Raw genomic sequence first — 17,854 nt, 5'->3', positions numbered from 1 at the left:
TAAGGACAGTAGTTTTGCAAAATTGTATGGCATTGGGTTATCTGATGGCAGCACAAGGAGGGGTTTGTAAATTAGTGGGTAAAGAATGCCGTTCTTATATTGACACCCAATCAAAAAGTTTACACCATGATATGGATACTCTAGCAGAAATTTAATCTAGAATGCGAGAGGAAACAAAAGATTTTGATTTTACATTTGGCCTTGAAAATTGGCTCGATGTATTGGGAATTAAATTCTTTACGGAATTAGGATAATCGCAGGTTTATTACTCTGTGTGTATGAATTAATCTAGATGGCTAAAAGTGTAATCAGCTCTATTTTTTGCCAAAGAAAGATGTTTCTGCTTCTAGCTCGACCATTATGTATATGCCTCCCACAAAGAGAGTGAGAAATACCAATAGTCTTGGTGCTCGTCAACCACCCATATGTTCATCTCTGATTATCAAACGAGATACCTAAAAGAGATAGGTTTCTGCAGGCACATGGTCTCTTGGAGGTTTCTTCCTTGGAGTTTTTCCTCTCCTGAGTGGTTTGCAGAAGAATAAATGGGATTGGTCAATTGGTTTGTTCTTTCAGAACAAAAGGAGGGTATGTAAGGTTAAAACTGTCTGTCTTCTGGAATTGATAAGGTTAAAAAGAATACGCTGGCCTTGCTATTTTCATGGGAGGCTATTGTAAATAGCTTCAGACCAACTGTTCAATGCCTGTCAAAATATTGTTAAAATAAGACTACGGAGGATAGGGCTGCCTTATAAGTCACCATTGTATATGTCTCTTGCTCAGCAGTTAAATGTTTTAAGCTCTACAGAAAAGGCATTATGTGAAGGATACATGTAAATTTAGATGTGTACCCATATTTGTAACAGATGACAACTGTATTTTTGTCCCTGCCTTGTGTATATAAACCTGCTTGTGAACCATTAAAATTTAGTTGTGACAATTCAACAACCAGCCTCCTTGAATTCTCACAGCTCCGAGCTCGTATGCTACGCTAATTGAAATAATTATATATCTGTTGCGTTTCAGTAGCTCCCGGGAGAAAAGGTTTTGCTTGCCCTAGAAGGACCTGATCTGTAGAGATCTAACACTGGTAAAGGGCACGGACTCCCTCGAGGAAAGGGCCTGTAAAGCCAAATTTGAGCATAGTTTGGTCAAGAAAAGACCATTTGATCCGATCAAATGCCTTTTCGGCGTCAAGGCTTAGTATCATAGCTTGGAGCTTATTGAGATGCACATGGTCAATAATGTCAATAATTTTGCGGGTGTTGTCAGAGGCCTGTCTTCCTGACACAAAGCCCACTTGGGGAGAATCGGGTTTAGCCTGTTTGCTAGGATCTTGCTGAAGTTTGAGGTCTGTATTAAGCAGGCAGATCGGTCTGTAGCTACCGCATTGTAGCGGGTCCCTTCCTTTCTTGTGGATGATAGCTAGGTTGGTGGCCTAGATAGTGCCTGGGATCGGTTCACCTTCAAGAAAGGAATTGAACATATCTAGTAGGTAGGGGGAAAGGGTTGCTGTGAACGTTTTGTAATAGGCATTGGAAAAGCCGTCTGGGCCTGGTGTCTTAGCTATTTTGAGGGAGCTTATGGCTTGGGTCAATTCCTTGTGAGATTTTTTGGTTCAGAGTCTCGAGCTCCTCCGTAGATAGGGAGGGTAAATTGCACTGGGCCAGGTATTGCGAGGCTATTTTGGCACTATCTTGCTCTTGGCCAGGGGGGTGGAGGTTGTAAAGGTCCTCATAGAATTTCGCGAACTCCTGTGCAATCTCTTTTTCAATATAGGATATCTGGCCGCTTTTGGTGCGGATCTTCGTAATTTGGGCTTTTGCTTTTATGCCTGAGTTTTGAGGCCAGGAGTTTGTCTGCCTTGTTACCCCTGTCACAATGGTTGGTCCATTTTATCACTCTCTCTACATCTTCGAGCTGGGATAATTTTAACTCCGCTCTTGTTTTGTCGAGTGTTCAATTTTTTAGAGGGGGCCTTTTTATGTTGTTGCTCAAGGGCCAGGATCTTGTCCGTTAGCTCTTTTTGTGTTTTGAGTTTCATTTTTTTCTTGTGGGAGGCTAGTGAGATAAGATCCCCTCTAATTGTGGCTTTGTGTGCTTCCCAGAGCATTGCTGATGCTGTGACGGACCCTTTATTTATCTCAAAGAATGAGGCTAGTTTTTGTTTGATTGACTTAACTATCTGTGGGTCGTTGAGGAGAGTGTCATTTAGTTTCCATTTATATGCAGAGCTTTTGACGAAGGGCAGAGTGAGGATTAGTTCGACAGGGGCATGATCTGACCATGTGATTGGGCCTATGTTGGAATGGGAGGATGCCTGGAGAACATTATTGGTGCCTAGAAAGTAGTCAACCCGCGAGTAAGACTGATGCGGAGCTGAAAAGAACGTGTAGTCCCTCTAACCCACGTGCTGGGCCCTCCAGATATCTACAAGGGAGAAATTTTGTAAGATTTCTCTGAATTTTTTGGCCTTTTTCTGGGTTTGGGCGGTATGAGGGGTTGTGGGCAGTGTGGATTTGTCGTGGTCTGGGGAGAGGACCATGTTAAAGTCTCCTACTACTAGTAATGAGATGAGAGGTTTGGTCCAGAGAGTCGAGTAGGTTCTGGAGAAATTGGACTTGATTTTCGTTGGGGGCGTATACATTAATGATAGAGATGGGAGATCCCGACAGGGTGCCCTGTAGGATCTGGTATCTCCCCTCCGGGTCTCGTGTTATCTTTGTAGGGGCGAAAGGGACGTTGTTTTGATCAAAGCGGCAACTCCTCTTGTGTTAGGGGAGGATGCGAAAAAAGCTTGGGGGAAAGAGTGCTTGCACGTATTAGGGGGCTCAGACGAGGTAAAGTGGGTTTCTTGAATGCAGATAATGTCGCCTTCGTTTTTTTTACGTTCATGAAGTGCTAGTTTACGTTTTCTAACTGAGTCGAGGCCCTTAACATTAAGGGAGATCATTTTAATTGACGACATTAGGTGAGCATTCTGCTCCCAGAGTTAAAAGCTCTGGACCCCGTTTGGCTCCCATGTCGGGGGTAGGTGGGCCCTCTAAGAGGAGGTTCAAGGGGGACTCGTGTAGTCCCTGCTGGGACCCTTGTGGGTGGGAGGGACCGGAGAGTGGGGGTGAGGGTGGGGGGGACACACAAGGGGGAGAAAGAATGCGGGCTTTCCGGGAGCCCAATAGAGGTTTCCTTTGCCACCGTGGTGGCAAAGGAAGGGGGTTCAGGACCCCTGGAGATCTTTCCGGGGCACCAAACATGGGGTGAGACCAGGATTTGAGGTCCAACACCCTCCTAGTTTGATGCAGGTAGGAAGTCTGCGTGTAGCAGGGGGAGGGGGAATAACGCAACGAGCATGTAAACATTTCTAAGCATCAACATTGGAAAAGTAGGAACTCTTGGGGGGTTGGAAGGGGGGGGGGGGGTCAAGGCGATGGACCCGAGCCTAGGGAGCAGGTGGGGGGGGGGGGGGGGGGAACCTAGAACATTAGACTATCAAGCAACTGAAAACGGTTCAGCAGAAACCCTTATTTTAAAGATATCATAGAAACTGTGGGGGGGGGGGGGGAGGGGGGAAGAGGAGGGGGGGGGCAGGGAGACACACATCGGTTAATTAGATCAAAACAGTACAGGCAAGTACAACCAGAGGATCAAAAGTTATAAGCTAGACTTGTCAAATACCAGATACGAATTGTTGCCGACCATGATTACGGCTACGCATAGGACTCGAGTATGGGCCTCATTGTTTCGAGGAAGGGGCCTTCTGTCATACTTGTGTCCAGCGTGAAGCAATGAGGGGGGGGGGGTGTCAGCTGTGTTACTCAAGATTTCTCAAATCATTTGAGGTACCGTGGAGAAGGGGGAAAGAAGGGGGGAGGAAGTAGGGGGGGATAGGATAGGCTGGGAAGGGGGAGGGGGAAGGAAGAAAAAAAAAGGGGGGGGGGGAGGAAGGGGGCACAAAGAGGGTGGCGCAACAGTTGAGAGCATAAACATTGTGAGAGTTATGACTTTATATGAATAAAGTGTGCCAGAGGTCATTGGAGCCTCAGAACCTGGACTCTTTTTAAACCATACAGATAAAACAATGTCAGATATAGCGCAGATCGGGTATGACATCCTCCGTTCTAGTGGGGGGGTACTGGGGAGCATAGGGGGGGGTGCCAGTGTGTGGGTGGGGGGGATGGAATGGGGGGGTGGAGGGGGGATGGCAACTGAAACCTGGCGCGGGAGGATTATATTGTGGTAGTCCAAGACACATATATATATATACAACCTGGCCGATGTAGTTCGTTATAGCCGGGGCGCGGGTTAACAGTCCCTGGAGAGGAAGCACTTCTGGTCAGAGCGGGGCTCTGGGGATGCTCCGAGACGGCAGTTGAGGGCCCCGCCACGAATTCTTTCGTGTGGCGCATCTGGAACCTGGGTCAAAGACCCGCAGCTGGGCGGGGTTAGGTGCGATCCGACGGGGATCAGCTGCAGAGGTGGCTCCGGTTGAGGGGATGGCTCCCCCCGGAGAGCTGGATCAGGCAGGTGAGAAGCGGGACTTCGTAGGAGGGGAGGGCCCCCGGCGTGGGAGGCTGGGGGGGAGAGAGGCCAGGGCTTAGGTTTGGTGTATGGGGGGAGGAGGGTCAGGGGGACCCGCGAGGAGGGGCAGGGGGAGAATAGATCGCCTCCAGTAGAACTTCTCTCCTCCTGCGGGACGGCTGAGGCGGGTCGGGAGTTGTGGAGGCCCAATGGCGGCCATCTTGGGAGTGCCCAGGGGCTAAGTGAAGGTTCCTCTGGGGGGAGCTGGTATTAGACGGGGGTGAAGAGAGGGCCCCGCAGGGGGAGGAGGTGAGTGGGAGACAGGGATGGGGAGGGACAGAGGTAGGGTACAGGGAGGGGGGACGACGACAGGAGGGGGAATAGGGGTTTGCTCCCGTGCTCAGTTCTTTGCATGTGGCCTGGGGGACCGACATAACAGGAGAATCTGTGGTGATAGCAGACGTCTGGGGCGGCTGGTCAGCAGAGGAAGAGACGGTAACTCGTCAGCCTCGCGGGAGATCAGGAGCCCTCCATGACTTCTGAGGAGGCACTGGAGATGTTCAGCGCTGTCTCTGGCTGGCTAGGCGTTCTGATGCTCGGGGTATATCCGAGGGATCCGATCCTGCAGCGGCACGGGGGGGGGGGGGGGGCGGTTTTCATTCTGCGGGGGGGGGAATCCCGAGGGCTTTTAGAAAATCCGTCGAGTCCTCAGGGGCTGAGATTGTAAAATGGCGCCCGTTGCGGAGCACAACTAACTTGAAAGGAAAGCCCCATCGATACTTGACCCCCCGGTCGCGGAGATAGCTAGTAAGTGGTTTCATTTCCCGCCTTTTGCTTACAGTGGTCCTGGAGAGGTCACTGAAGATTTGTATGTCTGCGTCTTCTGTTTGGATGCTGTGCAGACCTCTGGCGGCCGCCATGATCCGCTCCTTTGTAGTGTACGCGTGGAGTCTCACCACGACGTCTCTATTGTGGTTGGGGTCTGACGGCTTTGGGCCCAGGGCCCAGTGCGCCCGGTCCATCAGGAGCTCGTGCTTGGTCAGGTCTGGAACCAGCTGTAGGAATATCTTGCGCAGGTAGGTTTGGAGATCCTCGTGGGAGACAGCCTCAGGGATGCTTCTGAGGCAGATGTTCTGTCTCCTCGCTCTATTTTCGAGGTCTTCCAGCGCGTTTTGTAGGTCTTGTATTGCTTCCCCACATCTGGCCACCTCATCTTGGGTCGCTGTCTGGGTATTGAGGGCTCCGTCCATTTTGGCCTCTAATTCATCGGTTCTTTTGGAGAGGGATCCTAGGTCAGATCCTATGCCCTCCACAGCCGACTCAATATCTTCTTGTATCCTTCTCCGCATCTTTAGGAACAGGGATTCAAAGAATTCTTTATTTAGTCCTTGCTGATCGGAGTCATATTGCTCCTGGATCTCATTCAGCGCCGTGTGCTCAGGCTGTTCGACGCCATCCTGGGACTCTGGGCATAGCTTTGCCTGGCGTGGTGCGGGGGTAAAGAACTTTGTGACCGGGTTCTGAGCTTTTTTTGCCTTGCCCGTCATGTCCTTAGCCCTGGGTGCGGTGTTAGGAGCCAAATTCGAGCAGTTTTTAGTGGGGAGTGGGGGGGGGGGGAAATGCTTTTTCTGATTGATTTCTTCGGAGGGTGTCGGGAGCTCTTCTCCTAGTCAGCCATCCGCAGTGACGTCACCGGAAGTCTGGTCCTAACCAGCCTTTTTATGTTTCCTGAGAGCTGTGGTCTGTCTTGGTAACAGACCCCATTGCCTCAAAAAACACTAAGCGATAACTGTTTCGAGAAACTGTGTGGTAACAGTAACGGATGAGACATCCCAGGGAAAAAGGCAGGTACTCTTGGGAAAGCCTCATCTGCAGGCCACAGTTTAAGTGTTTTTGAATAGTTGTAGTGCAACCAGCACTAGATTCCCTTACAAACTGAGGAAACAGGAGCAATCTCAGCTGGTGGAATCTTTGTAAAGCCTCATTTTACCGATGACACCGTTTTTGGTGCAGATGGCAATAAGGCTAAAGCAATAAGTTGAGCAGATGGTGGCAGTGGATAGACATGATTTGCAATTGAGTAGGGGTTAATATTAACTCACCTTTTCCTTGCGGAGGAGAACGGTGATTTGCACACTTCTCCCTGCTTTGGAGTAAAGGGTCTTCTTATATATTATAATGCTGAACACCAGGGTGTGACGTCATCCTAGTACAGGGGTCTCCAAACCAGTCCTCAAGAGCCGCACACAGGCCAGCTTTTATGGATATCCCTGTATCAGCACAGGTGGCTCAATCAGTGGCTCAGTGCTTGACTGGACCACTGATTGAGCCACCTGTTCTGAAACAGGGATATCCATAAAAGCTGGCCTGTGTGCGGCTTTTGAGGACTGGTTTGGAGACGGAGGTGAGCGTGGCGGCAGAGCCCTGATTCTGGGAGCACACCACAGAGTCTTTTCTAACAGCCTGACACGGAGGCAGTCACTCTGTGTTTACCTTGCAGATATATCATCTGGTAACAAAGTATGGTCCCAAATGGGATCAAGAAGAGACCCTCCAAATACATGCAGGGGAGGGGGGATTAACACCAGTACAGAACCGGGAGGGAAAGTTTCTCATAACCACACGGGCAGCGTTATTATATTATCTGTATAATGACACTCACCAAAGGGGCCAGATCAAAGAAACGTTAGCACTGGATGTCCCAAACGTTTATCACATCATTTTGGATACATTTTAAAAACCTGACGATGTATAATGTCTGAGCATGTTTGCAAGCCTGTATCACTGGTGAGAAACGCCTAGGTGCCTAACAACTCACTGCTGGCACTGAGTTGCACATGCTGCCTGCCCACCCATGTTCTCATTTGGCCCAATGTAGTTTAACTTGTGGCTGAGAGTTGTCAGTCTGACACAAAGTATTTTTTAAATCTTATTAAAATTGCCACTCAAAGCCAGGGTTTGCTTTTCTTTTTAATACAGAATTGAAGCTGGGGGGTCCCGGGGCCCCATTCATTTTAGCTCTGTGTACATATAAGGGGGTGAGGGTACAAAGAGGGTAGCCCAAAAAGAACCTATTTGCACTCGCTATTTCAGTTAAATGGTTAGGAACAATTGAATCCTTGGGAGAAGCCCATACACCATTTCAAAAAACATATTAAAACATTTTATTAAACACTTATGCAAAGACATATACCATATAATGGGTTAAAAATTAATCAGGGGTGAGGTGGGAACGGAGGGTGATACACTAGGTGCCTCCTATATGTGTATTGTTATTGTACTGATATCACATATGTAGTCCTAAGGCGCCAGTGGTGAAATTTGATACAAGATATACTATAACAACTCCCTCACCGGGATGTGAAAGCTTCTCTATTGCTCACATGAAGCATTGGAACAGACCTGTGGTATTTAGCTCCTGCTCATAAAAACACTGCACAGCAAAATTCATAGCCTGTTTTGGGGTATCAAGATTCTGCACACCAATTATGTAGTAACTACTATCGTGTGGTGTTGCAGTCTGGCTTGTGGACATGTGTCCTATCAATGCGTGTATATTGTGTCTGTTGTGGAGCCGAGGGATACAGGCTCACGCAGCTGTTTAACCGCTTGCTCCGTCAACCAGCACTTGCTGTGGGTAGACCAGTCCTAGTGTGAGCTTAGAGGTGGTATCAAATGCAGGCTTGCGGTCCTGCTGTGAGGACTGTATACAACCTGATCTCTCCGTCTATCGTTCACCCCTCCGACACCGCGCCACCTGATGACGTCATGATGGAGACATCATAAAAGCAATCCGACGTACGTTTCGCGCCCCCTGGCGCTTTCTCAAGGTAATGCAGGTAAAGAGCGGCAATACCTCTTGTTGTATATAGCTCTGTGTACACCCTACTTTTGGATATACCTCCATAGTGGGTGCTGATAGTCACTCCTGGGTTTTACTGTATGGTTGCATTTCAAAGCGGCCGGTCCCTGTGGCCAATAGGAAGCTGTGATTTCACCGGGTGCAGCTTCCTATTGGCCCATGTGACGAGGGGGCTGAAAGTTGTAGGAGATACAGTACTGGCGCCCGCTTCAGAGGCAAGTATCTCCTGAACTAAAATGAATGGGGTTCACTTATGGAGACCCTTGCTTCAAACTTGCATAAAAAATGAAGGAAATAAACCATCTTGGATTGCCTCAGGTTAGTTGAGAAAAAAATATGTGTAATGCTAATAAATTAATAAGTGAAATATAACACTAAAGTGATTAACAAAAAAATCTTCAATATATAAAGAGAGGCTGCCTGGAAATAAAGACCGATGCAGATCTACAACATATACGAAAACACAAATTGACTGACGTCTGAAAAATATAAAATCCGTGAAATACCAAAAAAATTAACTGACCAAATAGTCCAGTCCTGAATATTCAATTTGGGTCTGGAAAGATCTTGAATGATGTCTCTCAACATGTGGAAACAAGCGCAAAAAGCAATCATAGTTCAACACTGCTAAATTAATTAATTAATAATAATAAATGAATAAAAAATGAAAAATAAAAAAGACAAAAAACTAAACATAAAACAACAATAACTCAAAATGTTGGTACAATTTAATAAAAATATATAAATACAAGACAAACAATTGTCTAATTGACAAAGAACACAGGCTATGGAGCTCTCATCCAGTGAGTGTAAAATTGGACTCCTACTCACAACAGGGCAGATGATATATCACTGAAAAAACATACGTTGTAATTCTGCTCTCCTATTACCGTCACATTTATTGATGTAATAAAACTATTATTTTTGTTTTTAATGAAGACCCTATATCTCCATAGGAGCCAATCAATTCCTAATACTTACTTTATCAAGACATTAACATAGCGTGCATGTATTTGGAGTGTCTCTTCTTGATCCCTTTTGGGACCATATTTTGTTACCATATATATTTTCCTCTATTGCACCTGATATACAATAAATTGAAGTAATAGGAGAGCAGAATTACAACGTATGTTTTTTCAGTGATATATCATCTGCCCTGTTGTGAGTAGGAGTCCAATTTTACACTCACTGGATGAGAGCTCCATAGCCTGTGTTCTTTGTCAATTAGACAATTGTTTGTCTTGTATTTATATATTTTTATTAAATTGTACCAACATTTTGAGTTATTGTTGTTTTATGTTTAGTTTGTCTTTTTTATTTTTCATTTTTTATTCATTTATTATTATTATTAATTAATTTAGCAGTGTTGAACTATGATTGCTTTTTGCGCTTGTTTCCACATGTTGAGAGACATCATTCAAGATCTTTCCGGACCCAAATTGAATATTCAGGACTGGACTATTTGGTCAGAGTTCATTTTTTTTTGGTATTTCACGGATTTTATATTTTTCAGGCGTCAGTCAATTTGTGTTTTCGTATATGTTGTAGATCTGCATCGGTCTTTATTTCCAGGCAGCCTCTCTTTATATATTGAAGATTTTTTTGTTAATCACTTTAGTGTTATATTTCACTTATTAATTTATTAGCATTACACGTATTTTTTCTCAACTAACCTGAGGCAATCCAAGATGGTTTATTTCCTTCATTTTTTTATGCAGGTTTGACAAGGGTCTCCATAGCTGAACCCCATTAATTTTAGTTCAGGAGATACTTACCTCTGAAGCGGGCGCCAGTACTGTATCTCCTACAACTTTCAGCCCCCTCGTCACATGGGCCAATAGGAAGCTGCACCCGGTGAAATCACAGCTTCCTATTGGCCACAGGGACCGGCCGCTTTGAAATGCAACCATACAGTAAACCACAGGAGTGACTATCAGCACCCACTATGGAGGTATATCCAAAAGTAGGCGGTACACAGAGCTTAAATGAATGGGGCCCCGGGACCCCCCTGCTTCAATTCTGTACTAAAAAAAAAAAGCAAACCCTGGCTTTGAGTGGCAATTTTAATAAGATTTAAAAAATACTTTGTGTCAGACTGACAACTCTCAGCCACAAGTTAAACTACATTGGGCCAAATGAGAACATGGGTGGGCAGGCAGCATGTGCAACTCAGTGCCAGCAGTGAGTTGTTAGGCACCTAGGCGTTTCTCACCAGTGATACAGGCTTGCAAACATGCTCAGACATTATACATTGTCAGGTTTTTAAAATGTATCCAAAATGATGTGATAAACGTTTGGGGCATCCAGTGCTAACGTTTCTTTGATCTGGCCCCTTTGGTGAGTGTCATTATACAGATAATATAATAACGCTGCCCGTGTGGTTATGAGAAACTTTCCCTCCCGGTTCTGTACTGGTGTTAATCCCCCCTCCCTGATAACGTGTCACGTGTCTCCCCCCTCTCTCTCACCGGGGAAACGCAGCCCTTCCACCTGGTGTCCCCGCTCCTTCAGCGCCTCCACCAGCCGCCGGCTCTGCGTGCTCTTCCCGGCCCGGTCCGCTCCCTCCAGCACTATGAGAGCCCCGCGGCGCCCGGCCATGTGTAAAAACCACAGCGGAGACAAGAACCCCGGCTCCCGGCGCAGTCAGGACAGGAAGGGAGCGTTATCTCACTGTGTTCCCGCGCTCAATGAGCCGCAGGAGGACGGCACGCGACTCAGATATGTAACATAATGCAATTGGGCAAAGCAGTGAGACCGCGCGCCAAACTGACAAGGACCTCCGCCAATGAGGTGCAGCCTCGCGACAGGGTCCGACCTATCACAGCGCCAAGTGGGAGGAGCCTAAGGAGTGTCTTCCCCCTCCCCCACCACAACCAAGCCTGCCAACAGCGAGAGCGGGAAGCTCGGCCTCATTAATATTCATAAGCTCAACGACCAACCCGCCGTACCGGAAGCGCGCTGCTCATGAATAATACAGCCAGCCGCTGAGCGGGACTGCGAGCCGCAGGAGGAAACGGTCATAGTGTGGAAACATGGCGACTGCGATGTATTTGGAGCACTACCTAGACAGTAAGTGCGGGGCCGGGGCGGGAGAGGCGCCTGGCAAGCCGTGGCGGAGAAGCGTGACGGGATTACAGGGGAGTGGGTAGATGGGGAGGGAATAGGAGGCTGCCGAGTGTAGAAATAAAACTGCGTCACCAGCTTGCGGGCGCGCACCCGCGGGGTTTAGGGAGTGCGTCACGACGCAGTGGAACGCGCGTAACTCCTGTAATTTTTTTTTTTAATCCTCCATATAAAACTTTATTTATAATCCGTCCTAACACAAACTGAGTTCCAACACTTACAGGGAGTGAAAAATACCCGTTATACCCCATGATCCAATTAGAGCAGGGGAAAGAGGGGCGGGCGGAGGGGATATACCTGGAGCCAGGATCCGCCATATTTGATGTGGGCAATATGGGGCATCTGAATGAAGTGGTTTTGCTAAAAGCACACAGGGCTACTGTCAGATCGACACAACACTCCATACAGTGATTATACCATAATTATGAATTGCTTCGGGTTGCAGCCCCGTATTTGTCACACAGACATCCCTGGCTCTGTCATGGCAAAGCGGCCACCACTGATGTTACATGGGAAATCATGTCACAGACATGAACCCCGAGTCACCGTCAGAAATATTCTGTAGCAGATAATGACGTGAATGAAACAGTGCTGCTTTTTTATGAGATACTCCATTGCAGAGCTGAAATATTGATGCTTAAAATGTGAGGTTCACAGAAAGTGACAGCTGATGGGTGAGATGTGGCACCTGAAATAATGTGTACATTGTAGTTCCCTTATCAGAAGAGCAATTAAAACACCCCGTGAGATTGTTGGCATATCTATATATATCTTTATTTATATAGCGCCATTCAGGTATATGGCGCTTTACAGCAGTAATAGATGTGACATAATATGCGGAACAATCAACCGGAGACTCACATCCGCCACCTATGTATGTATGTCTTTATTTATATAGCGCCATTAATGTACATAGCGCTTCACAGTAGTAATACACGTGGTAATCATATAAATAATAAATAACAGGTGATGGGAATAAGTGCTTCAGACATAAAAGTAACATTAAGGAAGAGGAGTCCCTGCTCCGAGGATCTTACAATCTAATTGGTAGGTAGGAAGAACAAACGTACAGAGACAGTAGGAGGGCGTTCTGGTAAGTGCGTCTGCAGGGGTCCAAGCTTTATGTATCAGGTGTCCAGTATTATCCACAGTGCTATTTATATGCTTCATTAAGCAAGTAGATCTTAAAGGTGGATAACGAGGGTGCTAGTCGGGTATTGAGGGGAATGGCATTCCAGAGGTGCGGGGCTGTAGAAGTGAGAAAGGTTTAAGACGGGAAAGGGTTTTAGATACCAAGGGGGGTAGAAAGAAGACATCCTTGAGAAGAATGCAAGAGTCGGGATGGTGCATAGCGAGAAAGGGCTGAGATGTAAGGAGGGGCAGAAGAAGCTTTAAAAGTGAGGAGAATTGAGTGCCAGATGCTGTATTTGATTGGAAGCCAGAAGAGGGATTTCAGAAGGGAAGACACAGAGACAGATTTAGGAAAGAGTAGAGCGATTCTGGCAGCAGCGTTTAGGATAGATTGTAGGGGAGACAGGTGAGAGGCAGGAAGGCCGGACAGCAGGAGGTTACAGTAATCAAGACGAGAGAGAATGAGGGCCTCAGTCAGCGTTTTAGCAGGAAAGGGTGTATCTTTGTAATATTGCAGAGGAAAAAGCGACAGGATTTAGAAATGTTTTGAATGTGAGAGAAAAGTCGAGTGTGACCCCTAAGCAGCGTGCTTGGGCTACTGGGTGAACGATGGTACTTCCAACAGTAATGTGGAAGGAGGTAGTAGGGCCAGGTTTGGGAGGAAATGTGAGGAGATCTGTTTTTGTCATGTTAAGGGTCATCCAGGATGATATTGCAGAGAGACATTCAGAAACTTTGGTTTGTACAGCATGTGTAAGGTTGGGGGTTGAAAAGTAAATGTGTGTCGTCAGCATAGAGGTGATCTTTAAAGCCAAGAGATGTTATTAGGTCACCTAGAGAGAGTGTACAGAGAAAAGAGAAGAAGTTCCAGGACAGAGCCCTGGGGTACTGCCACAGAGAGATCGATGGAGGAGGTGTTGGCAGAAGAGACACTAAAGTACGATGGGAGAGGTAAGAGGAGATCCAGGATAGAGTTTTGTTACGAATACCAAGAGTATGGAGAATGTGAAGGAGAAGAGGGTGGTCCACAGTGTCAAATGCTGCAAAGAGGTAGAGTAATATGAGCAGAGTGTAATGACCTCTGTCTTTGGCAGCATGGAGGTCATCTGTTATTTTAGTGAGGGCTGTTTCAGTGGAGTGAGCAGTGCGGAAGCCAGATTGTAGAGGGTCTAGGAGAGAATAGCTGTTGAGAAAATGGAGCAAGCAAGAGAATACAAGATGTTCAAGGAGTTTAGAGGCAAAAGGCAGGAGTGAGACAGGTCGATAGTTAGGCCTCGGGCATGGTGCCTGGGCCACGCTGAGCCGTGCGCCTGCTCTGCCTCGCCTGCTCAACTGGTGCTTTTTTGCGTCCTGGCAGGCGAGGCAGTGAGCGCGCTTACGTTGTGTGGCGGAGCGGAGGTGAGGCGGGGCTAGTCCCTCGCTCCCATTGGATGTTTGCGGTCACGTGACCGCTCCTCTGCTCTAAAGCCGCGCTGATCACAGATGAAGGGGGTAAGTTCATCAGCTCAGCGGGGTCTGTTGGACTATGTCTCAGGCCTTAGAAAGACAGGTAGGGTCAAGCTTGCTGGTTTTGGGTAATGGTATAACTGTTGCATGCTTGAAGGAGGATGGAAAGGTTGCAGAATAGAGGGAGGAGTTAAAATGTGTGTGAGCATAGGGATTATAGTAGGACCAAGAGGTTTTAGGAGATGGGAGGTAATGGGGTCAAGTGGGCAAGTGGTAGAGGGAGAAGAGGAGATCAACAGTGACACATCCTCCTCTGAGACAGTGGAAAAAGAATCAAGGAAGGCAGGAGGAGAGTTGGGAAGCGGTGTAGGATTGGAGGAGGAAACAGAGGGGATGTTCTGATGTATGGATTCCACCCTTTTCCTTAAAATAGTCAGCAAAGTCCTGAGGTGAGATGGAGGAAGAAAAGGCAGCTGAGGGTGGCTTGAGTAGAGGGTCATACAGAGAAGCGTCAGCGTGGGTTAGACTTGTGCGTGTTGATTAGTGAAGAAAAGTACAGTAGGTTTGTTTAGCTTGAATGAGAGCAGAGTTGAAACAGGATAGCATACATTTGTAGTGAAGGAAGTCTGCGAGAGTGTGATATTTCCTCCAGAGGCGTTCAGAGGAACGAGTGGAGGATGCAGCATGCACGTGTGGGAATTTATCCAGGGTCTGGGCTTAGAAGGGCGAGGACGGCAGAGAAAGCGGGGCATGTAGATCAAGAGAGGAGGATAAGGCAGAGTTGTAGTTCCTGACCAGGTTGTCAGGGTCTGTAGCAGAACTGGTGGAGCGTAAAGTGGACTCAAAGGCTGGTAGGTTAATAGAGCGCAGGTTTCTGCAGAACTGAGAGAGATGTATGTGATGGTCAGAGAGAGAGAGAGATGTGATGGTCAGAGAGAGGAAAAGGGGAAATGGAGAAACCGGAGAGAAAAAGAAGTCATGCGCAGAGAGGCACTTGTTAGAAAGGGAGCGAGCATTCCAATGGGCACTGTATGCTATATGTATACCAATCTAAGTTCTTTCAAAACTAAAGCTGTCTCAAGTTTTAATCTGCTCTGTTACATACTCATATAATATATATTATCTTTAACTGTGCATGCAATGTCTTGTATATACTTTGTTCACTTAATGTAACTACAGTTAGGTGAAATAATTGGACACTGATACAAGTTTTGTTATTTCGGCTGTGTACCAAAATAAATTCAAGTTACAGTTAAATAATGAATATGGGCTTAAAGTGCAGTCTATCAGCTTTAATTTGAGGGTATTCACATCTAAATTGGAGGAAGTGTTTAGGAATTACATCTCTTTAATATGTAGCCCCCTCTTTTTCAAGGGACCAAAAGTAATTGGACAATTGACTTGAAAGCTGTTTCATGGACAGGTGTGGGCTATTCCTTCGTTATTTCATCATCAATTAAGCAGGTTAAAGGTCTGGAGTTGATTCCAGGTGTGGCTTTCGCATTTGGAAGCTGTTGCTGTGAACTCACAACATGCGGTCAAAGGAGCTCTCAATGCAAGTGAAACAGGGCATCCTTAGGCCTGGGACCCGCTGCGCTCGTTGGCGCGGGCGGCAATGTAGCGAGTTCCCCACCAGCAGGGGAATCCTCGCGAGCCGGTCCCGGTCCCCCCTGGCGGCACAGCTGACTACACGCTGTGGCGCGTCAGCCGCTAGGAGACACCACAGAATGGTGTTTCCTAGCGTTGACGCGTCACATGGTGTGGCTGTGAGCCAATGGGGAGGGGAGGCTGCGGGAGGAGGAGAGGCTTCGGGGAGCGGGGAGGAGTGTGGAGTGAAAGCAGCGTGAGTGCCTCTCTGTGTGTGTGTCTGAGTGCGTGCGTGCCTGCCTGTGTGTGTGTGTATGTGTGTGCCTGTCTGTGTGCGTGCCTGTCTCTGTGTGTGTGTGTGTGTGTGTGTGTATGAGTGCGTGCGTGCCTGTCTGTGTGTGTGAGTGCCTGCCTGTGTGTGTGTGTGTGTGTGTGTGTGTGTGTGTGTGTGTGTGTATGTATGTATGTATGTATGAGTGCCTGCGTGTGTTTTTTTTACTTACCTGCAGCCCGTGGCAGCCCGTGGAGGGAGGGGGGGGAAGAGTAGCGGGTCCCTCCGCTCAAGCCACGCCCCCCCCTCCCTGTCAATCCTCCCACTCCCGCCCACCTCCCGCTCTGGCCCCTCACGTCATGGCCGCGCCCCCTCACGTCATGGCCGCGCCCCCCCCCCGACCCGTTTGGCCACGCCCCCCCCGCTCCGAGAAAAGTATCCTGTAGATCGCGGTACAGCGAGTTGCACGCGCCGCCGGCAAGCAAGCCAGCCGTGCGGACGCGTGCAACGGGACCTTAGCCTTAGGCTAAGGCCCCGCTCCCTCAGTCAGCGCGCCCTTACTGCAGACAGGTGACACGCTGACAGGCAATTGACCGCTACCTGTGGTCTGTAGGGAGCGGCAGCCGGGGGGCGTTGTTTGAGCTGAGGGACCCGCTACTCTCCCCCTCCCTCCACATGCCCTCTGCTGCTCCTCTAAATCTCCCCTCCCCCCCCCCCCCCCCCCACACCCCCCTGGATGGCTGCAGCGGAGCTCCGATTCAGGGAGCGGGAGATACAAATTTTCTGCCTCTTGCTGGGCGCACCTCCCTCCTCCCGAGCCGGCCAAAAGTTAACCACAAAAAACCCGACACACACACACACAGCTTCCCTCCCTGCTCCCCTCCACTCACACAGGCAAATACACACGGGGAGGGGGGGGGGTGAATCGGAACGAGGATCGGAGCAAAGGGGGGAAATTGGAACGGGGGGGCGGGGGATCGGAGCAGAGGGGGAACACGGATTGGCTCCCTTGCGTGTCACGTGACACGACACTCTCCGAAACTACAAGCTCCTTGTAGCTCCGCTGGCTGATGCGTCATAGCACGCAGTCAGCCACGCTGGAAGGAGCCAGTGGGGACCTCCAGAACGGAGGCAAGCAGCTGGTGGCCCGCGGCTGTGGTGCCGCCGGCTGCAGCGGGACCAAGGCGTTAGGCTGCAAAAAAAAATCCATCAGAGAGATAGCAGGAACATTAGGAGTGGCCAAATCAACAGTTTGGTACATTCTGAGAATAAAAGAACGCACCGGTGAGCTCTGCAACACAAAAAGGCCTGGACGATCAGACAGTAAGAAGCAGACTTGGGGGCGACACTAGAGGACGAAAACTGGATCCAGATCATGCAGGCAGCTGCAAGAAGCTCGATCTGCACAATGTTGAAAGAGAAAGCGTATAAAGTCCTTATAGTGGTATCACACTCCACTTAAATTATCTGAATTTGTGAGAGGATACCCCCGCTCTGCCCAAAACAGTGCAGGGAGGTGTCATGGGAGAGGGGGTTGGCCCGGCATTAAAGGGTTACACTCCATTTGGCCACCCCCTGCTCTCATTGGGAAGCAAGGGGTTAACTGGACTGTGGTCCAGTAATGTGTTTTACCTTGCTTCAGCATCCAACTGTATATTCCCCTGAAAAAATGTATTGTTCCCATCCCCGTGTTTGCACACATACACTGGAGTTGATGCAGGAGGGAAGGGGTTAATGTTAATTCGGTGATTATTGCCCTTTGTTCCCTTTTCCCGCCTTTTCAGGCTCCATTTTTGCAGCCTTCCATAGGTCGCCATTGCAGCTCCATTGATTCCAATGGCAGATCTGGCGGTTTTGGACCTGGTTCCAGCGGAGACCAGCAGGGGGCATCCGAGAGGAGGAGCAGTGGTTTCCCA

At 48.3% G+C, this 17,854-nt stretch overlaps 2 protein-coding genes across 3 annotated transcripts in view; one reads left to right on the top strand and one right to left on the bottom strand.

The window, feature by feature from the left end:
• DTYMK (deoxythymidylate kinase) overlaps positions 1-11,251 on the bottom strand; it is a 50,789-nt gene extending 39,538 nt beyond the window's left edge. Inside the window, exon 1 of one of the 2 annotated variants that reach the window (XM_075569510.1) lies at positions 10,849-11,251. In XM_075569510.1, coding sequence (XP_075425625.1) covers positions 10,849-10,978 — 130 coding nt within the window. In that variant the 5' untranslated portion in view covers positions 10,979-11,251. Of the gene's footprint in view, positions 1-4,267; positions 4,840-10,848 lie in introns of those variants that run through there. The other variant, XM_075569509.1, reaches the window with a different exon arrangement.
• The window catches only part of ING5 (inhibitor of growth family member 5), a 67,376-nt gene continuing 60,757 nt past the window's right edge, over positions 11,236-17,854 (top strand). The window contains exon 1 of the mRNA XM_075569508.1: positions 11,236-11,449. Coding sequence (XP_075425623.1) covers positions 11,413-11,449 — 37 coding nt within the window. The 5' untranslated portion in view covers positions 11,236-11,412. The remainder of the gene's footprint in view (positions 11,450-17,854) is intronic.

The sequence above is a fragment of the Ascaphus truei genome, chromosome 14 (assembly GCF_040206685.1).
Source record: "Ascaphus truei isolate aAscTru1 chromosome 14, aAscTru1.hap1, whole genome shotgun sequence".
Taxonomy (NCBI): domain Eukaryota; kingdom Metazoa; phylum Chordata; class Amphibia; order Anura; family Ascaphidae; genus Ascaphus; species Ascaphus truei.
Note: the sequence above shows the minus strand (reverse complement) of the source record. Positions and strands in the feature narration are given on the sequence as shown.